The 19,795-nt window shown below is 37.4% G+C and overlaps 1 protein-coding gene across 3 annotated transcripts; it reads left to right on the top strand.

The window, feature by feature from the left end:
* Positions 1-1,099: 1,099 nt before the first annotated feature.
* LOC131351660 (uncharacterized) lies at positions 1,100-19,408 on the top strand. 3 transcript variants are annotated; one of them, XM_058387152.1, is made up of 55 exons: positions 1,100-1,231; positions 1,715-1,806; positions 1,939-2,137; positions 2,211-2,324; positions 2,447-2,554; positions 3,297-3,385; positions 3,464-3,662; positions 3,746-3,859; positions 4,612-4,725; positions 4,804-4,892; positions 5,027-5,225; positions 5,303-5,416; positions 5,523-5,636; positions 5,715-5,803; positions 6,520-6,718; positions 6,801-6,914; positions 8,437-8,532; positions 8,646-8,734; positions 8,844-9,042; positions 9,134-9,247; positions 9,370-9,468; positions 9,582-9,670; positions 9,801-9,837; positions 9,955-10,068; positions 10,318-10,406; positions 10,503-10,701; positions 11,285-11,398; positions 11,518-11,631; positions 11,746-11,834; positions 11,965-12,001; positions 12,119-12,232; positions 12,335-12,423; positions 12,673-12,835; positions 12,952-13,040; positions 13,206-13,404; positions 13,489-13,602; positions 13,728-13,841; positions 14,032-14,120; positions 14,212-14,251; positions 14,344-14,442; positions 14,608-14,696; positions 14,826-14,862; positions 14,984-15,052; positions 15,157-15,245; positions 15,376-15,574; positions 15,667-15,780; positions 15,863-15,937; positions 16,072-16,160; positions 16,374-16,557; positions 16,647-16,760; positions 16,866-16,955; positions 17,101-17,189; positions 17,391-17,589; positions 18,361-18,474; positions 18,583-19,408. In XM_058387152.1, exons 1-55 carry the CDS (start codon positions 1,142-1,144, stop codon positions 18,685-18,687), a joined length of 6,282 nt encoding a protein of 2,093 aa, XP_058243135.1. In that variant the 5' UTR covers positions 1,100-1,141; the 3' UTR covers positions 18,688-19,408. The 3 variants fall into 3 exon arrangements, with proteins under 3 accessions (XP_058243135.1, XP_058243136.1, XP_058243134.1); XM_058387153.1 differs by having other exon boundaries at positions 12,739-12,835; positions 14,939-15,052; positions 18,583-19,407; XM_058387151.1 differs by having other exon boundaries at positions 14,939-15,052; positions 18,583-19,407.
* Positions 19,409-19,795: the final 387 nt, after the last annotated feature.

The following is a 19,795-nucleotide window of genomic DNA, read 5'->3' as shown; positions in this document are numbered from 1 at the left end:
ATTGAATCCTATGGATTAGGAATGGGATGTCACTTAAGTTCATATGCGAGTCAAGGCAGGTGAGCGAATACTTTTGGCAATATAGTGTACATATGATGACCATTTGACCTGCTACAGGATCAAGCACAGCTTGTGCTTTCCACTGACCGAACAAAATACCGTGTTTATGTTAAGACATCTTTGCTAACGTTAGAGTTATTGAGAATTATTTGAGCCATTTTTTAGCAGTTTAGGTTTATCCCATTCAACTGACCAGTCAAAGTACGCTAATATCTAAGGAACTCCAACACCCTTGCTAATAATACGTTTTTATTTAATTTGATTAGGACATTATTAACATATTTACATTATTTACTGTCCAGTGTCACCCAAATGAGGACGAGGTTCCCTTCTGAGGCTGGTTCCTCTCAAAGTTTCTTCCTCATGTCATCGCAGGGAATTTTTCCTCACCACTGTCACCTCAGGCTTGCTCATTAGGGATAAATGTATATGAGAATAAATAGTAACTTAAATTTAAACTTTATCATATTTTCTGTTTCAATACTTCTGTAAAGCTGCTTTGAGACAATGTCCATTGTTAAATGTGCTACATTTTAATCAATTGAACGGAATTGAATCCAATATTGTCATTCAATTAAGAAAATCACAGACTCCTTGACTTTGTGTCTTGAAAAGTAATTTCTCTGAATAGTATTATCCTGTGTGATTGAACATCTTTAGCATTATCACAAATTACACAACATTTTCCACACAGAAGATTGTATAAATAATTAGAGCTGAACACTCCCTAGTTTTCTCCAGTTACACTGGACTTTGGAGTCGACGGTTTTCCAATAAGAGCCTCTATTTAAAGCCGTTTGTTTAGAATTAAAATATTCCATAGCCTTAAACATATTACATAACATGTTTTTGAGTCATGTGTGAAATATATGCCAATTTTGTAGCACAGTGTAGTCAGTTAACTCCCTGGGGGCTAATGAGTTAAACTCTCACAGTTTTTGTTTAAAAGAAAACTCCTTAGGGACCCAAGCAGTCCCACCCCATCACTATAAAACTCCCACCATACTATGTGGTGTAAATAACAAAGCCTAATCTGCACACTGAAACACTTCTGTTTGTGGATACCAAAGTTTTTGCAGTCATGAGTTTCTTGAGTTCAGTTGTGTCCCAAAGCAGCTGGTTCTGTTCCAACACCTGCTTCCACTCTGGACACCAGCAAGTTGCCAATCCAGTAAGTGTAAAATGGTGTATTTGCGATGTTCTACATGAATGTAGACGTCACGTAAGTGTTTTAACAATTCTCGTTTCCATATGATGTACAATGACTGTATGTATCTGAAAAAAAGGCATTTTTTAAATCTGCTTTTGAAATGTTTTTGTAAGACTTGTCAGATTTTTTTAATTTATCTATTTTCAAAATGTTATTATAAGACTTGTCTGATTTTTTAAAATGTATTTATTTATAAAATGTTATTGTAAGACTTTCTTTTAAATCTTTTTAAAATGTTGATTTCAGACTTGTCTAAGAATATTTTTTTAATTTCTTTTTTACATTTTATTATAAGACTTATCTGTAAAAATTGTATTTTAATCTATTTTTAAAATGTTATTAGAAGACTTGTCTACAAAAACTTTTTAAAAATAATTCTTTTAAATGGTATTGTAAGACTCTAATTTTAAAACGTTTTTGTAAGACTTGTTCTTTGTGCTACAGATAATTCCCTATGTTGGACCAATAATATCAGGTGGATTAAAACCAGGAATGGCTCTCTATATCCAAGGAGTTGTTCCTGATAATGCCAATCAGTATGAGTATTATTTCTCAAATAATAAACGTTTAGACTTTCTTTCTATTTAGCCTTTAGGTTAAAAATGAGAGTTTCATCTTATCTGTTTTCACTGTTAGGTTTGCATGATTTTTTTTTTCTTCATGCACAGGTTTTCAATAAATTTGCAAACAGGCCAGAATAAATACGACGACATCGCTTTTCACTTCAATCCCTGGATCGGTCAGAATGTATATCTGAACAGCTTCCAAAATGGAAACTGGGCATTGAGGGACTGTGTACCTGATGAGTCCTTCACCAAAGGAGCAGCCTTCAATATGTTCATTGTCATCAACACAGATGGTTATGAGGTTTGTTTTATGGATGAATTTTCTGTAATATCTGCTGTAAATATAACAAACTTATTCCAGTCTTTCTTTCCAGGTTTATGTGAATGACTTAAGACGCTACATGTTCCAGCATCGCATTCCTTTAGACAGAGTTACTACACTCGCCATCTGCGGCGACGTTAGCATTGATTTTTTTGGTTTGTGCGAAGTAAGTAACGAAACAAACTCTTTGTTTCTTTGTAACTTGATATTTTCTGCGGATGTGGATGGAATTTTTAAGGTCAAGCTGGTTCACTTTGGGTATTTGTTCTATTGTCATTTTGCCGTTAGAACTGGAGAAGAACAGGCTTCACAGAGCAAGCAGTTACAAGCACAGGGAGATCTTTCTCCAGCTTCTTACCAGTTCCTTCTGAGGTGTCACAGCAAGTCATTCAGCCTGTGAGTAAAAGAGCAAATAATGGAGACAAGAACTTTGTATATGCACATCATTTTAAACAATTGAAAAACAATTGAAAAAATCATCAGATCCTTATTTTTATGATGGAAAAATAAGTGAAAAACAGTTCATTCTAGTGAAATACAACAGAACTGATTATTTTCCCCAGAAATATACAAGTCAGTTGTGGCTACTAAATACCGTTTTGCATCTTTATCATCTTCAACTGACTCAGTGTGACCTATATAACCTCACTCAGCACGCTTGGCTTCTTTTGGCTCACGTCTATAACAAGAGAGAGCAAGCGACACAGACGCCACCCTCCGACTCCAGCCTTCCACTGAACCATGCCCTCTAAATGCTACACCAGCCTAACCTTTTATGATGCTTCTTTTAGTCATGCATAACTTTCAATTCTACCAGCTAAGAGAAAGCTTCATACACTATTAATAAACATACAGCAGAACAAAAGCTGTGCATTTTCATTCAAAGAAAAATCAAATATCGGTGCAGGATCCACTGCGGCCCTGAACGAATGAATAAAGTCATGACACATGAATCTTCAGGTCCACTTCATTTCATACGTTCACAATTTAGCATGAATACAATGTTTATGATATAGAAACCATGCTAATGTGGAAATTAGCACAGCCAAACACTCATTCACATTGTGTTCATGTCTTTACATTTAACCAGGTTTATGTGTAACACCAAGAACCTACATCTTGTTTGTACTTTCTCTAGGTTCTTCCCCATGTAGGTAAAATCAGGGACAGGTTAAAGCCAGAGATGGCTGTATTTTTCCAAGGAGCTCTTCCTGCACATCCCAAAGAGTAAGTGATCGATTTCCTCTTTGCTAACTGAGAAACAGTTATGAAAGTAAACATTTTTGTATTATTTCTCTTTCACAGGTTTGAGATAAATTTCCAAACAGGACAGTCTGATAGCGATGACATCGCTTTTCACTTCAACCCTCGCATTGGGCAGTATGTCTCGCTGAACAGTTTCAGGAATGGAAGTTGGGACAAGGAGGAACGTGTCTCTGATGAACTCTTTACCAAAGAAGCAGCTTTCTATATGTTTGTTGTGATCGGTTTAGAGGGCTTTGAGGTTTGTTTTTTGCACACAAATTAATCATAAAAACAAAAGGAAATCCTTACAGTTATTCAAATGTTTGCACCATGTTTTCGCAGGTTTATGTGAATGGTTTGCAACTCTGTAGGTTTAACCATCGCGTTCCTCTGGAGAACATTTCAACAATTAGCATTTATGGAGATGTTACAATCCCCATCTACGGTTTCATCGATGTAAGTTAATATAGATAGATACCGATAGATCGATACAACTTCAGCAAGGAAATGCTGTACCAGAAGGGCAAATAGTAGAAATTGTGCAGATGAATATGTAAATACACCTGTCAGGGATAACATTATGACCACCTGTCGAATATTGTGTTTGGGCCCCTTTTTGCAGCCCAGACACCTTTCTATCAGAACCAGCATTAACTTCTTCAGCAGTCTGAGCAACAGTAGCTTGTCTGTTGGATCGGATCACACGGGCCAGCCTTCGCTCCCCACGTGAATCAATGAGCCTTGGCTGCCCATGACCCTGTGATCCGGTTCACCACTGTTCCTTCCTTGGACCACTTTTGATAGATACTGGCCACTGCAGACCGGGAACACCCCACAAGAGCTGCAGTTTTGGAGATGCTCTGATCCAGTGGTCTAGCCATCACAATTTGTCCCTTCATCAAACTCGCTCAAATCCTTACACTTGTCCATTTTTCCTGCTTCTAACACATCAACTTTGAGGACAAAATGTTGACTTGCTGCCTAATATATCCCACCCACTAACAGGTGCCATGATGAGGAGCTCATCAGTCTTATTCACTTCACCTGGCACTGCTCATAATGTTATGCCTGATTGGTGTGTGTGTATATACTGTATATATGTGTAAACTGGCCCTGAACCTGCTATTATCTTAAAATAGATTAAATGTGTTCAGCTTGTTCACGCTGTTTATTAAAAATCAGTTTCGTTATTTCTATTTTCCTTTCAGAACTGGAACAGATCCTTTACTTTTACGGATTTTTTAAAAATCACAGGGATGGGAAGCTCATTCCCGAGTCTGTTACCCATCCTTTCGGATATTTCCCATCCTGTCATTCTTCCTGTGAGTTGAACAGCTCATCTTTGTGTATCAATATAATTGTCCAGGAAAAATGATCAGGCATTTTGTTCTGCTTTACAGACAATTCCATATGTGGGAACAATCAGAGGAGGGCTTAAACCAGATATGGCTGTATTTTTTCAAGGCACTCTTCCTGCACATGCCAAAAAGTATACTCCGACATTACTTTTATAAGTCCACTTCACAGATACTGTCTATACGTCTTCAGAAAATGTAACATACATTTGCGATCTTTAAAAAAATATATAAAAATAAGTAATGCTTTATATGTTTCTCTTCGTAGGTTTGCAATAAATTTCCAAACAGGACAGTCTGATAGCGATGACATTGCTTTCCACTTCAACCCTTGCATCGGTCAATATGTTTGCCTGAACAGCTACAGAAATGCAAGCTGGGAGCAGGAGGAATCTACATCTGAGAAACCTTTTACCAAGGGAGCAGCTTTCAATATGTTTATCATCATCAATTCCGAGGGCTATGAGGTGTGCTTTTTGAACTAATTTATAGATAAATAATTCATTAAACAAGTCATAAAAACTAATTTTCCATGCTTCTACAGGTCCACGTGAACGGTGTCCAACTTTGTATATTTAAGCACCGCATTCCTTTAGAGAACATTACTACACTTGCCATATTCGGAGATATTTCGATCTCCATCTTTAGCTTCATTGATGTAAGACTGTCTTTATTTTACTGTATGTTTTTGGGGGGTTTTTTTGGATTAAAATCGTCTCTGGCTGAATTGTTTCGCTGAAGATCGTGTTTCATATGCCCCTCAGAACTGGAGTCGGTCACCTTTATGTATGGACCAATCAAATGTCACAGGATGTAGGAGCTTGTTCTCCAAACACTTATCTATTCCTTCAGAGATTTCACATCCAGTCATCCAGCCTGTGAGTTATTATGACATTAAAGAACTGAAATAGAAATGCAGTCTGCAAAGAAATACACCATTATATTGCTCTTTTTAGGCACTACCGTATATGGGGAGCATAAAAGAAGAAATAAGACCAGATATGGCTCTTTTGTTCCATGGTGTGGTTTCAGAACATGGCAAAAGGTAACACCATTATGACTTCTTCTTAAGAAAGACTATTGTTAAGGTTAATTAGGGAGAAATCCAAAAGAAACACCAAAACTACTACTTCTTCTTTCGGCTTTTCCCTTCAGGGGTCACCACAGCGAATCGTCTCTCTCCACCTATCCCTATCTTCTGCATATTCAACACTTGCACCCACTAGCTTCATATCCTCATTTATAACATCCATATACCTCCTCTTTGGCCTTCCTCTTTGCCTCCTGCCTGGCAGCTCCATGTCCAACATTCTCCTACCAATATAGTCACTCTCCCTCCTCTGGACATGTCCAAACCATCTTAATCTGTCCTCCCTAACTTCGTCCCCCAAACGTCCAACATGAGCTGTCCCTCCGATGTACTCGTTCCTAATCCTGTCCAACCTTGTCACTCCCAAAGAGAACCTCAACATCTTCAGCTCTGACTCCTGTCTCTTCCTCAGTGACACTGCCTCTAAACCATACACCATGGCAGGTCTTGTACACCTTTCCCTTGATTCTCCCCGATATTTTTCTATCACATAGAACTCCCGACACCTTTCTCCACCCATTCCAACCTGCCTGCACCTGCTTCTTTACCTCTTTCCCACACTCTCCATTATTCTGGACTGTTGACCCCAAGTACTTAAAAAAGATACACCAACCATACTGAAGAATTGTTTTTTGTTAAATAATTCTATGGCCCTTCTTTTTTATTCACAGCTTTGAGATCAACCTTCTGACAGGTGACTCTGGTTATGATGACATTGCATTTCACATCAGTCCTCATATTGGTAAATCTGTGGCCTTAAACAGCTTCATGAATGGCAGCTGGGAGACTGAGGAATACGCCTCGGACAATCCCTTCAGCAAGGGAGCATCCTTTCAGATGTTTTTTGTAATCAACTCAGAGGGCTATGACGTATGTTTCATAAGTTCAAAGCATAAGAATAAGCATTTAGAGTATTAAGTTACACATCATAAACGTCACCATGCTTCTGCAGGTCTTTGTCAACAACCTGAAACACTGTACATTCAAACACCATATTCCTTTGGAGAAGGTTTCAACACTTGGCATTCGTGGAGATGTTTCCATTAACTACTTTGGTTTTGTTGAAGTAAGTAATACTCTTTTATTTAGTCCTTTCACTGGATTATGCCACATATACTCACGAGGGGGCGACAACTGTGAGTAAATCAATCTAACAATGCTGATTGGAACTTGTGGAAATGTTCTATTAGGGCTGCATTCAGAGTCAAACGTAACGCTAATTCATAATCTGGTTGCATACATGCTGAAGTCAACGATCTGCAAATCTCATTCAGAGGATCTTTGTGTAGGATCATGCTTCAGGTTGCCAGATTTTTTTTTTTTTTTTTTTTTAATGATCTGTTCTTCTGTGTCTCAATGAATAGTGAATGGGCGACCATGTTTAAACACGATCACTTGACTTCTAGACCATTTTGGTCTGGTGCATAACTTCTGAAGAACATTCCTGAGGTTTGAATATCGATGTGCACAATTTCTGTAGTAAATCCTCACTATGTATGAATAATGAATATAGCCCTTAGTGCTTAATGCAGTGGAACCAGGAGAATTTGCAAAGGTTTAAAGCAAGCTTTTGTCTCAAAGGACTTGCAGTGACAAGAGGAATGCACTGATTGAAAGAAAACACAAGGGTAACCTAAGTTCCATATGATGGCACTTTTTTTTTAACAATCTTTTGTTGTAGTCATGTTTATTTTTTATTTTTTGTCTGATTTTGTTGCTGTCCTTTTTGTGTCTGGTAAAAGTTAAAAACAGTATTGTCCTGGTCCTGGTTTAGTTGATCAGTGTAGCATCATTTGCACCCAAAAGCAATCAGCCTTTTTTTGTCCTGAACTTTCTCCAATGTTTGCACACGGCATAAAGCAAGATTCATGATTTCACCAGAGGTAAAAGCTTCCCTATGAACTATGTCTTGCATGTATTCAGGATCCAGTTACATTTCTGGCATTTGGCAGATGGCCTTATCCAGAGCAACTTTCATTTTTAACTGTTGAATTAAGGGTTAAGGGCCTTGCTCAGGGGTCTAGCAGTGGCGGATTGGTGGACCTACCACATCCCCCATCCTGGTTGATTATGGTTTGTTGCTCTGGTTTTCACTTATATTTCCACATATCCAACAGCAGTGTTTTGAGCAAGTAACAAGAGGGCAGTGGTAGCACCAGTGGGTAAGGCTCTGGGTTGTTGATCAGGGTTCAAGCCCCAGCACTGCCAAGCTGCCACTGCTGGACCCATGGGCAAGGCCCTTAACCCTCCAAGGGCTGCTGTGTCATGGCTGACCATGCATGGTGACCTCAACCTCCAAAGCTACGACATGCAAAGAAAGAATTTCACTGTGCTGTAATGTATATGTGGCAAATAATAAAGATTAATTTTTTTATTTTCTTGTTTAATGTGCTTGCCTATCTGTTGAACATATTTTTAAACTTCCACAAAATCACTCCAGTCGTCTGGAATATCTGGAAAGGTTACTCATGGTGATTTTCCTTATTGCTGCCCATAAGTCTTGGTCATTAAAGATCTGGATTTCTTCTGTGTGTAAAATTTATCTCCCATGTTTGAAAAGATATCTTTTTTTTCACATTTTATCACAGAATTGGAGCGCGTCCTCCGTGGCTAGGAAAATGAATGAGTTGACCATTTCCGGGATGCACATTCCATTAGAGATTTCACATCCAGTTGTCAACCCTGTGAGTATGATTATGAGCCACTGATAATAAAGATGCTACATTTTTATCTTCAGTTAGTTATTTATTCGTCTAAAAGAATGATTTGTTCTGTGTACAATTTTTACTCTTCACAGGAACTTCCATATAGAGGTCCAATCCCAGAAGGTTTAAGGACAGATATGGCTGTAACTCTTCAAGGAGCTCTTCCTGCAGATGCCAAAGAGTATTATTCACTTTTTTTTTATCAATTGTTAAACCCAGGTACATGGTATATTGTTGATCACTGAGCATGTGCTTTGACAAATTTATATTGTTTATATTTATCTTCTCAGGTTTACGATAAATTTCCAGACGGGTAAAAATGATGGTGATGACATCGCTTTTCACATCAATCCCCGAATTGGTGATTTAGTGGCTTTAAACAGCTTTAGAAATGGTAGCTGGGAGACTGAGGAACATGCCTCTGTCACAGCCTTTGCCAAGGAAGAAGCCTTGGATATGTCCATTGCCATCAACTCAGAGGGATATGAGGTTTGTTTCCTAAATCATCAAGCAGACATTTACACACAAAAACAACAAACTCCTATAATATTCCAACACCAAATTTCCCACGATCCTACAGGTCTATGTGAATGGATTACACCACTGTACATTCAAGCACCGTATTCCTTTAGAGAAGGTTTCTACACTTGGCATTTTTGGAGATGTTAACGTCAAATACTTCGGATTTGTTGAAGTAAGTGAAAATTTGGGGGTCTTTTTCACCAGTTGGATTAATGAGACATTGAGAAATGAATTATTTTATGGACATCTTGTATCATGAACATAACCATAGTAATGATTTGATCTATCTATCAGAATTGGAGTAACTCCTCCAATTTTAAGAAAATTAATGAAATCACTACTGGGAGCCTGATCGATGTCCGTCCTGAGATTTCAGCTGCGGTCAGCAACCCTGTGAGTTACACGGAAATGCAGTACACATCACCTCCACAACCTGTTGTAGATATTCCTGATCTGCTGTATTGTATGTTATACAGTAACATACTGCACATTTTTGCCCTTCACAGGAAATTCCATATGTAGGTGTAATCCCTCAAGGATTAAAGACAGACATGGGCGTCATGTTCCAAGTGTCTCTTCCTGCAGATACCAATGAGTATGATTTGATTTTTCTGTTAACTACAACCTGAAGAAATACTAATAAGAATTACATATATGATATTAGTTAAAAATCTGAATTTGTGTTATGTATGTTATTTATTGAAAGCATGCTATTGTTTTGACAGTGCAGTGATCTTCAAAAATATTCACCATGAGACTGAAGTAAGTGCAACCTTTTGTTGTGCTGTTTTTACTAACGGGATATTGAGAAATACATTTCTGGATGTAATGTAAGTTCTCAACTGGACACAACATTTGATATCTTTATTTATCTGTTAGAACTTGAACGAAGCCTCCATGACTGTGGAACTGAATGAAATCCAGAACACATCACTGACTAGTGGGAGTCTGATAGACGTCCCAGCAGAGATTTCTCATCCAGTCAGCGACCCTGTGAGTTACACTGGAAATTCAGTACACATGACTTCATAAAACCACAACAAACTAAAGCTTAAGATATATACATTTCAAATCTCTGTTGGTGTCAAATACTGTACCTAAAACATTTTATTTACAGAAGAGAATTTATCTATAAAATAAAATACCACAAACAGTTTTGAAAAGAATATCTTGATTTTTTCAGTTAGTAACTGTTTGCTTCCAAGAAACATGTATTGTGCAATTTTTTCTTTTTCATCACAGGAAATTCCATATGTAGGTACAATCTCAGGAGGATTAAAGACAGACATGGCTGTAGTCTTTCAAGGAGCTCTTCCTGCAGATTCCAAAGAGTATTAGTTCATTTTTCAATCATTTCCTAAACTTGAAACAAATTATTTGGTAGAATTGAATCTAAGTGGGATTTAAGCAATATTTTAATTTCTCAGGTTTACGATAAATTTCCAGACGGGTAAAAATGATGGTGATGACATCGCTTTTCACATCAACCCCCGAATTGGTGATTTAGTGGCTTTAAACAGCTTTAGAAATGGTAGCTGGGAGACTGAGGAACATGCCTCTGTCACAGCCTTTGCCAAGGAAGAAGCTTTGGATATGTCCATTGGCATCAACTCAGAGGGATATGAGGTTTGTTTCCTAAATCATCAAGCAGACATTTACACACACAAAAACTTCTTCTTCTTCTTCTTCTTTCAGCTTTTCCCTTCAGGGGTCTCCACAGCGAATCATCTCTCTCCACCTATCCCTATCTTCTGCATCCTCAACACTTACACCCACTAGCTTCATATCCTCATTTATAACATCCATATACCTCCTCTTTGCCTCCTGCCTGTCAGCTCCATGTCCAACATTCTCCTACCAATATAGTCACTCTCTCTCCTCTGAACATGTCCATACCATCTTAATCTGTCCTCCCTAACTTTGTCCCCCAAACGTCCAACATGAGCTGTCCCTCTGATGTACTCATTCCTGATCCTGTCCAACCGTGTCACTCCCAAAGAGAACCTCAACATCTTCAGCTCTGCTACCTCCAGCTCTAACTCCTGTCTCTTCCTCAATGACACTGTCTCTAAAACATACAGCATGGCCGGTCTCACCACTATCTTGTACACCTTCCTCTTGATTCTCGCTGATATTTTTCTATTACAATTTACACACAAAAACAAACTCCTATATTGTTCAAACATCAAAATTTCCCATGATCCTACAGGTCTATGTGAATGGATTACACCACTGTACATTCAAGCATCGCATTCCTTTAGAGAAGGTTTCTACACTTGGTATTTTTGGAGACGTTAACATCAAATACTTTGGATTTCTTGATGTAAGAAAACATTTTGGGGTCTTTTTTTACCAGTTGGATTAATGAGACATTGAGAAATGAATTCCTGGACATCTTGTATCATGAACATAACCATAGTAATGATTTGATCTATCTATCAGAACTGGAGTAACTCCTCCATTTTTAAGAAAATTAGTGAAATCCAAGACAAGACAATCACTACTGGGAGCCTGATCGATGTCCGTCCTGAGATTTCAGCTGCGGTCAGCAACCCTGTGAGTTACACTGGAAATGCAGTACACATCACCTCCACAACCTGTTGTAGATATTCCTGATCTGCTGTATTGTATGTTATACAGTAACATACTGCACATTTTTGCCCTTCACAGGAAATTCCATATGTAGGTGTAATCCCTCAAGGATTAAAGACAGACATGGGCGTCATGTTCCAAGTGTCTCTTCCTGCAGATACCAATGAGTATGATTTGATTTTTCTGTTAACTACAACCTGAAGAAATACTAATAAGAATTACATATATGATATTAGTTAAAAATCTGAATTTGTGTTATGTATGTTATTTATTGAAAGCATGCTATTGTTTTGACAGTGCAGTGATCTTCAAAAATATTCACCATGAGACTGAAGTAAGTGCAACCTTTTGTTGTGCTGTTTTTACTAACGGGATATTGAGAAATACATTTCTGGATGTAATGTAAGTTCTCAACTGGACACAACATTTGATATCTTTATTTATCTGTTAGAACTTGAACGAAGCCTCCATGACTGTGGAACTGAATGAAATCCAGAACACATCACTGACTAGTGGGAGTCTGATAGACGTCCCAGCAGAGATTTCTCATCCAGTCAGCGACCCTGTGAGTTACACTGGAAATTCAGTACACATGAGCTCCACAAACTACTCTATTTCTTTTCTGATTAAGTGTTTGGTATACAGTAAAAAATTTTCCTCTTCACAGGAACTTCAATATGTTGGTGTAATAAATCAAAGATTAAAGACAAACAGGGGCATGATGTTCAAAGTGTCTCTTCCTGCAGATGCCAATGAGTATGATTTGATTTTTCTATTAATTATCTACCTGAAAAAATACTTATGAGAGTTGCATCTAATATGATATTAGTAAAAAATCAATCAATCAATCAATCAATCAATCAGTCAATCAGTCAATCAATCAATCAATCAATCAATCAATCAATCAATCAATTAATTAATTAATTAATTAATTCTTCCAATTTAACAAACAATAAATAAATAAATAAAAAGTTATTTATCAAGAACATGACATTTCTTCAACAGTGCTGTGAACTTAAATACTTTTCACCATGGAAGTAAAGTTGGTGCAACTATCTTCAATGTTTTTAGTAATGAGACATGGAGAAATGAATTCCTGCATAAGCTGAGCATTTCTGGGGACCTGATGCACATTCCATCCGAGATTTCACATCCAGTCATCTACCCTGTGAGTGTGATATATTATGTACCACTAATAGAGATGATGCTACATTTTTATCTTTAGTTAATCTTTATTCGTCTAAAAGAATGATTTGTTCTGTGTACAATTTTTACTCTTCACAGGAACTTCCATACAGAGGTCCAATCCCAGAAGGTTTAAGGACAGATATGGCTGTAACCCTTCAAGGAGCTCTTCCTGCAGATGCCAAAGAGTATTATTTGCTTCTCCTATCAGTTGCTAAATAAATAGAACTGATTACTTAAGAGAAATTCAGCAAAGAGGATATAAGCAGTAACAGTCAGTGCTCAGGTACATGGTATTTTATTGATCATTGAGCTTGTGCTTTAACAAATATTTAAAAAAATTATCTTCTCAGGTTTACGATAAATTTCCAGACGGGTAAAAATGATGGCGATGACGTCGCTTTTCACATCAACCCCCGAATTGGAGATTTAGTGGCTTTAAACAGCTTTAGAAATGGTAGCTGGGAGACTGAGGAACATGCCTCTGTCACAGCCTTTGCCAAGGAAGCAGCCTTGGATATGTCCATTGGCATCAACTCAGAGGGATATGAGGTTTGTTTCCTGAATCATCAAGCAGACATTTACACACAAAAACTCCTATAACGTTCCAACACCAAATTTCCCATGATCCTACAGGTCTATGTGAATGGATTACACCAGTGTACATTCAAGCACCGCATTCCTTTAGAGAAGGTTTCTACACTTGGTATTTTTGGAGATGTTAACGTCAAATACTTTGGATTTCTTGAAGTAAGAAAACATTTTGGGGTCTTTTTTTACCAGTTGGATTAATGAGACATTGAGAAATGAATGCCTGGACATCTTGTATCATGAACAAGATGATAACCATAGTAATGATTTGATCTATCTATCAGAACTGGAGTAACTCCTCCATTTTTAAGAAAATTAATGAAATCCAAGACAAGACAATCACTACTGGGAGCCTGATCGATGTCTGTCCTGAGATTTCACCTGCGGTCAGCAACCCTGTGAGTTACACTGGAAATGCAGTACACATCACCTCCACAACCTGTTGCAGATATTCCTGATCTGGTGTAGTGTTTTGCTATACGATAATATACCAGTAACAGCTATTTTAATATTATATTTATTAAATGTTATTCGTGCCACTTTACCTAAAAGCAGAAGACGTCCTATGCACATTTTTACTCTTTACAGGAAATTCCCTATGTTGGTGTAATCCCTCAAGGGTTAAAGATAGACAGGGGCTTCATGTTCCAAGTGGCTCTTCCTACAGAAGCCAATGAGTATGATTTGATTTTTCTATCAAAATTTACTCACAAGAGTTACATCTCATATGATTATTGTTTATTATGAATGTGACCTTTTTATTGACAGTGCTGTAAACCTCAGAAGTATTCACCATGGAAGTGAAGAAGTCAGTGAAATAGTTTTTATTGCTTTTACTAATGGGCAACTTTTAAAGTTCTGAACTGGAAATAACCTTTGATATCTTTGTTTATCTCTCAGAACATAGGCGAATCCTCTATGATTGTGAAAATGAATGAAATCCAGGACACGTCACTGGCCAGTGGGAGCCTGATGGACGTCCCAGAGGAGAGCAACCCTGTGAGTTACACTGGAAATGCAGTACACATGACCTTTGCAGCTATTCCTTTTCTGGTGAAGTTTTACAATTTTACAAATATGTTAATTGCATATTTATTGAATGTAATGAGTGCCACTTTACCTAAAAGCATAAGATGTCCTGAGCACATGTTTTGCTCTTCACAGGAACTTCAATATGTTGGTGTAATCTCCCAAGGGTTAAAGACAGACATGGGCATCATGTTCCAAGTGTCTCTACCTGCAGATGCCAATGAGTATGATTTCATGTTTCTATTAAATACAATCTGAGAAAAATATTCACAAGTTACTGGTATAATAAAAACAAACAAACAGAATAAATACTGGAAAATAATTTATCACAAACATTCAATTTGTTTTGACAGTGCTGTGACCGTCAAAAGTATTCACCATGAAAGTGAAGTAAGTGAAATAGTCTTTACTGTTTCAACTAAAATGGCAGTGAAGAAAACAGTTGCTATCTTTATTTATCTTTTAGAACTTAAGTGAATCCTCCATGATTGTGGAAATGTCTGAAATCCAGGACACGTCAGTGACTAGTGGGAGCCTGATAGACGTCCCAGCAGAGATTTCACATCCAATCAGCAACCCTGTGAGTTACACTGGAAACACAGTACACATGACTGCCGCTCTACACACTACTGTACCTATTGCCTCGAAGAAGATCTATCATGCAATTTATTTTGTTTATCACAGGAAATTCCATATGTAGGTGCAATCCCAGGAGGATTGAAGACAGACATGGCTGTAGTCTTTCAAGGAGCTCTTCCTGCAGATTCGAAAGAGTATTATTTCCTTCTTCGATCATTTACTACGTTATTTTAGTGAATTTAATCCAAATGGGATATAAGCAATGGCATTTTGTGCTTTACTGAACTTGAAAACGTTTCACTATGGAACATTTTTTCTTCTCAGGTTTACAGTTAATTTCCAGACGGGTAAAAATGATGGTGATGACATCGCTTTTCACATCAATCCCCGAATTGGTGATTTAGTGGCTTTAAACAGCTTTAGAAATGGTAGCTGGGAGACTGAGGAACATGCCTCTGTCACAGCCTTTGCCAAGGAAGGCGCCTTGAATATGTCCATTGCCATCAACTCAGAGGGATATGAGGTTTGTTTCCTAAATCATCAAGCAGACATTTACACACAAAAACAACAAACTCCTATATTGTTCAAATATCAAAATTTCCCATGATCCTACAGGTCTATGTGAATGGATTACACCACTGTACATTCAAGCACCGCATTCCTTTAGAGAAGGTTTCTACACTTGGTATTGTTGGAGATGTTAACGTCAAATACTTCGGATTTGTTGAAGTAAGTGGACTTTAAAGATGTGTTTTCCTGGATATACATGTTAATTAAGTAATTTACTTCATTAATGTCATTTTACAATCAGAACTGGAGCAGTTCTTCCTTGGCGTTGAGAGAAAATAAAGAACTCACACTTCTACCCATCACGTCAGACAAGCTTGTGAGTTTAGCAACACCAGCTCTTGATCAATGTTGAAATATAAATTGCCATCTCTACGAATTTTAAAATGATTATTCACCAACAAAGCAGACATTTTATGCAATATCTAAAGTTTCATTTTCTTTTCCCCCCAGGCGCTTCCATTTGTAAGCACCATCCCGGGTGGGATAAGAGCAGATATGGCTGTACTGTTTTGTGGGACAGTTTTTGCAGACTCAAATGAGTAAGTCATCATATATGAAAAAGAAATGATAAATGTCACCACACCTAAAATACAGCAGAACACCCCTGGAGCAGGAAGGGTTAAGGGTCTTGCTCAAGGGCAGCTTGGCGGTGCTGGGGGTTGAACCCTGATGCTCCAATCAACAACCCAGAGCCTTTACCACTGCCCTAAATTTGTTTGAGACAGAATTTTTTTGTTTTGTTTTCTTTTCAGGTTTGAAATAAATTTCCAAACAGGTCAGTCCTCGGATGATATCGCTTTTAACATCAATCCCCAAATTGTCCGTTTCCTGGTGCTAAGCAGCCTCAGAAAAGGTAGTTGGGAAAGTGAAGATTTAGCTTCAGACAAGGGAGCAGCCTTCAATATGTTTGTTGCCGTCAGATTGGAGGGTTATGAGGTGTGTATTCTAAAGTGATGTGAAGATAATTCATTAATTAAACGAATCAATCAGAGAAAATTATAAAACATACTGACGATTTTTCCCAGGTCTTTGTGAATGGCCTGCGGTATTGCATGTTCAAGCATCGCATTCCTTCAGAGACCATTTCTTCACTTGGCATTCGTGGAGATGTTTTCGTCAATTTTATCGGTCTAATTGACGTAAGTCATACATTTACTGTTTCATTTGTAAACAAAAGAAAGTATTTCACGATGATTTCATCCAAGTGGAGATTTTCTTAATTAATCTCTTAATTATTTGATCAGAACTGGAGTAGCTGCTCCATGGTTATGGAAAAATCTTGCTGGAGACCGATACCAATCTCATCACAGCTTTCACATCCATTCAGCAACTTGGTAAGTAAAATAACATGCCAGAGACGTGAATGCTATGAGTCTAGGAAACTTTTATTTGAATATCAAAGAAATAATTGGATAGCATAACACTACCCTCTGATTATTCTAGAACGACGACCTGATTCTTCACTTTACTCTGTCGTAGGTCCTTCCTTATGTAGGAGTGATCCCAGGAAAGGCAAGACCAGATATGGCTATCTTGTTCCAAGGGGCTCTTCCAGCAGATGCCAATGAGTATGCCTCCATTTTATTATAATTTATTATAAAAGTTAGACTGAATCATTGGTATTGTGCCACAGCTAAGGATAGAAAGAAGCAATGATCAAAAATTTACACTTTTTGATTATTGGAATGACTTTTGATTATTAGAATGCAATTTTTAGTATTTACATAAATCAAATAGTTGAAGTTATTAATTTTTTTTTTACTTTACAGGTTTACAATCAATTTCCAAACAGGTGACTCTAATGGTGATGACATCGCCTTTCACATTAACCCCCAACTTGGCCATCATGTGGCAATAAACAGCTTCAGAAATGGTAGCTGGGAGACTGAGGAATCTGTCTCGGACAAACCCTTCACCAAGGGAGCGTCCTTTAATGTGTTTGTCGTCATTAAATCTGAGCACTATGAGGTATGTACCTTAAATTAATTTATTAAATTTGTGATTAGTTGGTTGGTTGGTTGGTTGGTTGTTTGGTTAGTTGATTTGTTGGTTGGTTGCTTGTTTGATAGATTGACTGACTGATTGACTGGTTGGTTGATTGATTGATTGATTGATTGATAGGTTGGTTGGTTGATAGATTGATTGGTTGGCTGATTGATTGATTGGATTGGTTGGCTGGTTGTTAAATTGATTGGTTGGTTGATTGGTTGATAGATTGATTGAATGATTGACTGATTAGTTGGTTGGTTGATAGATTGATTGGTTGGTTGGTTGGGTGGTTGCTTGATAGATTGGTTGGTTGGTTGGTTGGTTGATTGGCTGGCTGACTGACTGACTGATTGGATTGGTTGGCTGGTTGTTAGATTGGTTGGTTGTTAAATAGATTGATTGGTTGGTTGGTGAGTTAATAATTATTTATTGGTAATTAAATGCCATTGCTTTTAGACAACGTGATGTTTTACTGAAAAAATGGAATGAAAATCTGTAAATGCTCACTAGATTTAAATGCAATTTACTCATCTTTTCAACTAGTAATATTTTAGTAATATTATAACATTACTTCTTGTTGGGATTTGTGCAAAAGACAGTTTTCAGTTTCAGTTTAAGGCAATCTAACTTTACACAGCTAACTGGATATAAAGAAAAAATGTGAAGAGTTTTCCCAGGTTGCCACAAATACAGTTCAAATATATTCAAAGAGCTTTAAAAGTCCACCACTAATGTCTCATGTCTGTACAGGTCTACGTGAATGGCTTGGAACTTTGCACATTCAAACACCGTATTCCTGTAGAGAACATTTCTACACTTGGCATTTCTGGAGATGTTTCCATCAATTTCATTGGTTTTATTGAGGCAAGTTACAGATTTTTTTTTAAATACGTGTTCTATGCATGTTTGTCACAAAATTTCCTTGATGAACTGATTTATGTATTTTGATGTTTTTTTGTTTTTTTCTACCAGACCTGGAGCAAATTTTCCTTCATCATAGAAAATAATGAACTCACAGGCATGCGAAGCTCGTCCTGGAGACGCTCGTCCCAAAAGATGATCAGCACGTCAGCTTAAGATTTTTAATCACGTTCTCATAACTGTGCTGGCTTCTGTTTTTTTTTAATAGTCCTTTTGCATCATTATTTAGAGTTTTAACTAGAATTAGAATTGTGTTCTGCATGTAACCATTTCAATAATAGATTAGAAATATAGTTAACACTTTACATTAAGATTACCTCAATGAACATTATTTACTGCATTTATTAACATTAACGAAGCATTAACTTTGTTTTTTTAATAACATCATGAATGGTTAATAATGTTAAAATGTACCCATTTAATGTTTCTTACATTAATGACTAAAAATGTCCACAGAGGTTCAATTATAGTACTAAATGTTGAGAACTTATTTATCTTGTCTCCAAACATAGAAATTATAGTACTTTCCTAACTTTTACTTTTAGATCACAACTGCAAAATTGGTTATTTCTGGATAATACATTTACATTTCTAGCGTTCTAGCAGACATCTTTATCCAGAGCAACTTACACTTTATCTCATTTTATACAACTGGGCAATTGAGGGTTAAGGGCCTTGCTCAAGGGGCCAGCAGTGGCAGCCTAGTGGACCTGGGATTCAAAGTAGTTCATCAGTAGTCCAACACCTTAACCTCTAAGCTACCACATACTTGTTTATGTTATTAATCTTTATGGTTGGTTGATGTTAAGCAACACACTGTCAGTAAGTTTAACACAAACATTTATTCAATATACTGAAAATATTAATTGTAGTCCCTGATCATAGCATTTAGACAACCTTTTAAAATGTTAATAAACTTAAACTTAACACATAAACCATTATAGCCCGAAGGTTAAAATGTTGCCATGTTGTTACTCTAGATAGATAGATAGATAGAGAGAGAGATACTTTATTCATCCCAAAGGAAAATTCACAGAAAAAAATGTAGGTAATGGCATCTTCCACTCCCACCTTCTCCTGCAATGCAAACTGCAGAGGGTCGAGGGCGTGGCGGACCTGTGGCCTAATGTGGTGTAGTATCACCCGCTCCATGGTCTTCATTATGTGAGACATAAGGGCGACTGGCCTGAAGTTATTCAGTTCTCCAGGGCGTGGTTTCTTTGGGACTGGGATGATGCAGGATGTTTTCCACGGCCGAGGTACC

The sequence above is a fragment of the Hemibagrus wyckioides genome, linkage group LG04 (assembly GCF_019097595.1).
Source record: "Hemibagrus wyckioides isolate EC202008001 linkage group LG04, SWU_Hwy_1.0, whole genome shotgun sequence".
Classification (NCBI taxonomy): domain Eukaryota; kingdom Metazoa; phylum Chordata; class Actinopteri; order Siluriformes; family Bagridae; genus Hemibagrus; species Hemibagrus wyckioides.
Note: the sequence above shows the minus strand (reverse complement) of the source record. Positions and strands in the feature narration are given on the sequence as shown.